Raw genomic sequence first — 6,726 nt, 5'->3', positions numbered from 1 at the left:
TGGTGTGTGTGTGTGTGTGTGTGTGTGTGTGCGTTCCTGCCGGCCTGCGTGCCTGTGCGTGTGTATGTATGTGTTCAGACTCCTAGTTTAGTCCATGTTGGAGAAACTCCACTTCTAATGATCCGTTACTGATAATCCCAAGTTTGTCTCTGTCTCTTCGATTCCATTTCACTCGGTCAAACTGTCTCTGTACATCCTTTGTCCACACAACTCACCTTGTCCACAATTTTCACTTTCTCTTTCCTTGACTTGTCTATTTAATACAAATATATCCTCCCTTAATCTAGCTTTGTTGCTCTTACAGTTTCTATTTTCTCTTTTGCTCTCTTCTCTCTGTCCTCCCTGCCACACCAGTCATCCAACTGAATGTCATCACAGAAGGTCCATGTCAGCACACCACACACACACACACACACACACACACACACACACACAGCATCCCCACCCTCCCTCCCCCGGCCTCCCGCTTACAATCTAGAGACCGCCCAGTGGAACAATACAGCATCCACACAAAAGATTCAATAATGCACCACTGTCCAACCATCAAAATGCCACTGGTTAAACTGAATAGTGCAGTGTTCAGTGTACCTGTATGCCAGGTAGAAAGGGTCCCTTAACATTTTTGAAAATGTTCAAAATTGTCTGACGTTGTTATTAAGCGTGTCCACACGTCAGTATTTAAAATTATTCAGATCCTATATTCATATATAGGATAGATATACTGTATATCATATATAGTGTCTTAATACATCTCAATTACAAGTAAAAGTCCTGTATTTAAAATCTTAATTTATCTGGGTTAAAAGGACAGAAGTATAATGAATAATATGTATATACAAAATAATATTGTCCATGTTATAATATTATGCAGTAACATGTGAGCAGTATTCTTATTTTGTGGCAGGTCATGTGAACTGATTTTAAGTTCTTCATATACAACAAGGCATCATATTTTAGAATATTTTAATATTTACATTTTAGAAGGTTTTGTGTGTGAAATCTTAATCTGCAAAGTGTCTGCCGATGTAATAATATATATAATATTTCCCTGAGAAATTCAGTTGAGTAGAAGTACATCATAGTAGTATATCATTACATGGAAATACGCATATACCACATAACAGTTGAGTACACATATTCATTACTTTCTCCACCGACTTTAGTCTAGAACAGTGTTTCTCAAATGGGGGTACAAATACCCCTAAGGGTACTTTGGATTGCTGCAGGGGATATGTGAGATTTTTTTATGCATAATTTATAAAATAATTATACTATGATAACAAATTAATTTATTGTTGGATTCTAAACATTTGAAGTCACCTGAAGTGGAAGGTATAGAGACATAGTCTCCATTTGTTTTAATTTTAAAACACTAGTCGGACCTGACTAGTGTTTTTCAGTTTCACGTTTGTTGTTAAGCCTTAACAGGCGCAGTGTCAGTACCTCTTATAGATTTATAGGTTTTTCTTTTGACCAAAACTGTTTTGCGCTGTTCAGTGGGTACTTTAAAATTAAAAATTATTATTATTGAAAAAAGTTGTGAAAACCACTGGCCTAGAACAAATAAGACATCTTAACAACTGGTTGTATTTCCTGCTGTGGATATTTATAGTCCCAGAAATTGAACCCTGCTGATTGTGGTGACTCCATGACATTTCCTTTAGTGAACATTTCCACTTCCATCTGGTCTTAGCGGTAGATTCCTATTGAATTCATTTAACAAATGAAGACTCCTCAGATAATCTCAATAATGGAAAAAAAAATCCATTATAGACATCCTTTTTCAACTAGTTTATGAAATGATAATGAAAGCTATTTATAAGTGAAAATATCTTAGGATTCAGGGCTTATAGTAGTTTCATCTGACATAATACCACTGTAGGACTTACAAACTGTAAGCTACACCTTGACTTGGCTACAAATAACAATGTTGTTGAATTAAATAAAGGTCACAGTAGTTTATATCCAAGGCTATATTTAGGCCTTTATGTTGTTTAAAGCGTCAATAATCAGTTGTAAACACATTGACACATATTGAAATATCATCATCATCTTTTAAGGTGATATATGGCAAAGAAAATTGCTGACTCCAAACTGTGAGAGAAGATCCCGACCTGTGTGAACCTAACCCAGACACACACACAAACAGTGAGAAGTCTTATGGAATACAAACCTTGTGGCAATGTAGGCCATTCGAACCAGAGAAGTGTTTTGGTGACTAATATACAGAGCTAAAATGTTAAAAATATGAACCATAAATATATATCCAGTCCAGTGCAGTCAGCTGAATTTTTAGTTGCATATACTGAATGTAAGCAAGGGAAAGAAATGCTGACAGCATTGACAGTTCATAGGAAATACTTTTAAAAGATGCTACCCGAATCAAACCAACTGTATATGTTTCATGTATATTGAGGTTTTTGGAATTTATGTTGAAAATTAGAGAATTGTTTTGGACACCAATGTCCATTTGTGTAACATTTAGCTAGTTTTCATGTGCGTTCATGAGCATTGTTGTGCAAGTTAAATGTTGTGCAAGTCCAAAATGTAATACATTATAGATAACTAGTTACTGTCATTTGACAGTAATTAGTTATATTGCAATATTACTGTCTCTGAATTGCAATGCGCTACACTACTTTAGCATTACTTTTGAGTTACTTTCACCCAAACAACAGCACAAGTTTGACTTAGCAACTAGCTTGTGAATTTCACAGTCAAATCCATAAAGTTTCCTCTTTATCTACTTTAGTACATCATAGATTATTCATAATATGTTGAATAGTTAGTATGAATATGCAAAGTAACTACAGATTTCAGAAAATAGATAAGTAAAACGTACAAAAAGCAAGTAGGAGAAAATAAAAATACTCAATTAAAACTATCTTACAGTTGTATCGAAAAATAGCAGTGTTGTAAAATGTTGACACTTGAAAAAGAAATGTTGTTTACTTTAAAACAGTCTAAAGGAAATGGTCAATTATAGTTTGATTAAAATTCACTATCTACATTATTTACAGTGCTTGATTTACAGCTGATATGTGAAAAGCTACACCACCTTATTTGTTTAACAGTAATTGAGTTTTACTGAGAACCGTCACAGAAAGTGCTTTTATTTTGAAGTTGTCTAAACAAAAATGGTCTGTTGTGTTAGTTTACTGAGATGAACGTAAGACGCTAGATGCAAAACATGACCGTATGCTCACTTTCAATAGGAAATACTCACGGCTTTTTTAGACTTTTGGAGAAATGTTTTAAAGTCTTAAAAAAACAGAACACCACTAAATGTTGCACTAAAATGAGATTGTAACGAGTATAATATTACCAAAATGTAATTAGTAATGTATTGTATTACTGCGTTGAAGCAAAAAAGAATACATTACTGTGATTGTGTTACTTTTGTAACGCGTTACTCCCAACACTGACACCAAATTGACACCTATGCAAAAACAGTGCATAAACAATAACTACAGAGAGAATGGTTAATGACTTAAAATTTATAGTTTTTATTAAATATATTTAACAACATTATTGCAGAGGGAGTGCTGGGATTTATTGCTTGATGGGAACACAAAAGCCACATGTCATCATCTTCCGTAAACCACAGAAAAAGGCACGCAATCCTTTTTTCTTCTTCTTCTTCTTCTTCTTATCAGCACAGTCCTGAACCAGGAAGTCATGTGTCTCCACTTCCTCCTGCTGCAGTATTTCCAGCTCATCAACCATGTACACTGCACCATTGCTCTCCAGTTTGACTGAAGAAGTGTCCCTATTTGCTAGGCTTACCCTGGTGGCCATTTCCTCAAGAGACACTCGTGGCGAAGCCTTCCTCCTCTCCAGAGGTCCCTCTTCCAGTTGAATGTCAGCCTGGCTGGATGCATGAAACTGCACTTTGTGGTCCATATAATGGACAGAGACCTGAACCAGGGTTTCCTTTTTTCTGTACGTGTCGTCAATCACATCTTTTGGCAAAGTGTCAACCTCTTCATCCAGAGAGACTTGTGCAGACACTTTACTCACTTCCGTGATTCCCATGTCCAGCTCCTCCGAGGAAGTGATCTCAAAACAAGCCTCTCTTTCCTCAAGAAGTCCTTCATCTAGTTGAAGATGAGCCTGCCTGGATGCACCAAAATACAATTCACGGTCCATATCCTGGATGGCAGAGTCTTGAACCAGGGTTTCCTCTGTAACATCATTTGAAACAGAGTCCACCTCTCCATCCAGAGAGACTTGTGGAGAAGTTTCCCTCTCCTCTAGGAGTCCCTCTTCCAGCTGAAGGGGAGCCTGGCTGGATGCATCCAGTTGCTCTACATGGTTCATGTTTTTAACATCATGTGGCAAAGTGTCCACCTCTTCATCCAGAGCGACTCGTGTGGAAGCCACAATCTGCTCCACGAGTCCGTTTTCCAGCTCCTCCAAGGAAGTGAAATATAGAGACGCCTCCCTCTCTGCTATGAGTCCCTCTTCCAGTTTAATGCGAGGCTCGCTGGATGCACCAAACTGCACTTCATGGTCCATATCCTCAATGGCAGTGTCCTGAACCAAGGTTTCCTCTTTTCCGTATGTGTCCTCAGTCACATCATTTGGGAAAGTGTCCACCTCTTCCTCCAGAGCGACTCGTGGAGAAGCCTCCCTCTTATCCACTAGTCCCTCTTCCAGCTCCTCCAAAGGAGAGAGGTCCAGAGAAGTCTCCCTCTTCTCCAGAAGTTCCTCTTTCATATGAAGGTGAGCCTGGCTGGATGCAGCCGTCTGCTCGTCATTGTCCATATTCTGGACGACAGAATCTTGAACCAGGGTTGCCTCTTTTCTGTACGTGTCCTCTGTAACATCTTTTGACATAAAGTCTACCTCTTGATCCAGAGCAACCCATGGAGAAGCCTCCCTCTCCTCAACCAGTCCCTCTTCCAGTTGAAAATGAGCCTGGCTGGGTGCATCAGTCTGCACTTCATGGTCCATATCCTGGATGGCAGAGATGACGCCCTCTCTAGAATTGTAATAGCTTTCATCATAGTCCATCAGCTTGAAGGACCTGGAGCACTTGTCAAACCTGTTATAGATGGCTTCGACCATGGACTGGGCGTCCTTGGTGCAGACACAGAGCAGAAGAGTTTCAGAAACGCTTCCTAACCGAGAGAGGTATGGAAATGCTGAGTTAGTCAGCAGTTTGGCAATCTCAGCACAGGCGGCTTTGCTCTTGTTTTCCCGCTCTGGATCTTCCAGGAGGAACTTAAGAGCAGTGTCCACCACCTCTGGTATCAGCGCGGCAGCACTCTGTTCCAGCTCCATGAGCTCTGCTGGTTTTGCGTCCTCTGCAGAGACTGGGCCGCTGGCGATCTGAATGTCAAAAAAGATGTGCAGCATCTTTCTGTGCAGGGCTGAAAGGAAGGTTTGTGCAACCTTTTCTGCTTTTGGGTGGACAATCGAGACCAACATCTGAAGGCCTTCCAGTGTGACCTTCCTGCTGAACAGCTGGGAAAGACACCTTTCTTTGTCCAGCTCTTCCAGGAGCTCTTCTTCCATCTGACTGAGACAGAAGAGTCTAGCTGTGGTCCAAGCCTGTCAACACCACTCTTTAGTTAGTCTCAACAGGACTGTAGCTGACTCAATTTAAAGCATTTAACATTTAATTATTGCTCTAAAGTATGACGACCCGCTATATAATACTCACCAGTTCAGCCATGAACAGATGATCAATCCCTGTCCTCTCAATTATTTCCTGAAACCTGTCAAAAACACAAAATAGTGTGTTATTTCTAAAACTTTAAAACATTTATTAAATCTTTCTAATGTAAATTTCCATACAAGTCACATCAATAATTAGTTTGACTCACTCTTCCAGGAAGCTTCTTCCTGTCAGCAGCCATGTCTTCATGTCTCTGACAGATAAATAATCAGGAAGTTGCTCCTGCTGCTTCATGAGCAGAAACTGCCTCAGCATCATTTTCTGCAACGCAGATTGAGTACAGCACAGTTAGAAGCGGCTCACAGAAACACCAAACTATACAATGTAACATCAACATAAACAGTGCACCTTTACATTCACACAAACTCACTTCAGCTTTGTAGCAGTGCTGCTCTTCCTCCGAGAAAGAGGACGGTCTCATTCGTTGGACTTGCTCGAAAATGAACCGGGTGTCCATATTGAAGAGAAGTCAAGGTTGAAACGAGAAAAAAACGGTCAACGGGTTTGTGGAACGTAGTGAACGAGTAAGTCTTTTCAGAGGGTGTGTATAGCTGAGAAGTCAGATACAGAATGAGAGAGATTCTGCAGCTGAACCTGAAGCTCACAGCGAACGGAATGTACAATCGACATCACAATGGTGAAGGTTCTGCCACAGAACCCAATATGCAAATTAGAGAACCAAAGTATAGATTTAAAAAACACCATGTATTTTTTTAAAATAAGCATCTTATTTAAGAGTTTACAGCATTCACATCTTTTTTGCTGCACACATGTCCACTGATTGCAGACAAACCTGAAAAAAACTAACTGGATTCCTTAATTTCTGTTTGGAAATTAATGTTTCATGTATTACATGTTATATTATGTTTACAACTACATGTTAATGCATTAATAATATTAATCCAATAATGAAATAATATAAACAGGACAGGGATCATTCTGTAAAATATGAATGTACTTTTATTTTTGAGATTTTAAATAGATTTGTGGCTAATGCTAATGTAATGTGATGAGTTCTTACACATTGTCGCCTGGTCATTGTA

At 39.1% G+C, this 6,726-nt stretch overlaps 1 protein-coding gene across 2 annotated transcripts; it reads right to left on the bottom strand.

Annotated features, from left to right (window-relative positions):
* Positions 1 to 3,490: 3,490 nt before the first annotated feature.
* LOC116694130 (uncharacterized) lies at positions 3,491 to 6,519 on the bottom strand. Of its 2 annotated transcripts, XM_032523621.1 has the most exons (5): positions 6,054 to 6,351; positions 5,832 to 5,944; positions 5,669 to 5,723; positions 5,404 to 5,556; positions 3,491 to 5,169 (listed from the first exon to the last, which is right to left on the bottom strand). In XM_032523621.1, exons 1-5 carry the CDS (start codon positions 6,138 to 6,140, stop codon positions 3,553 to 3,555), a joined length of 2,025 nt encoding a protein of 674 aa, XP_032379512.1. In that variant the 5' UTR covers positions 6,141 to 6,351; the 3' UTR covers positions 3,491 to 3,552. The 2 variants fall into 2 exon arrangements, with proteins under 2 accessions (XP_032379512.1, XP_032379513.1); XM_032523622.1 differs by lacking the exons at positions 5,832 to 5,944; positions 6,054 to 6,351 and adding an exon at positions 6,386 to 6,519.
* Positions 6,520 to 6,726: the final 207 nt, after the last annotated feature.

The sequence above is a fragment of the Etheostoma spectabile genome, chromosome 8 (genome assembly GCF_008692095.1).
Source record: "Etheostoma spectabile isolate EspeVRDwgs_2016 chromosome 8, UIUC_Espe_1.0, whole genome shotgun sequence".
NCBI classification, from domain to species: domain Eukaryota; kingdom Metazoa; phylum Chordata; class Actinopteri; order Perciformes; family Percidae; genus Etheostoma; species Etheostoma spectabile.
The sequence above is the reverse complement of the archived record's forward strand: the minus strand, read 5'-3'. Positions and strand labels throughout refer to the sequence as shown.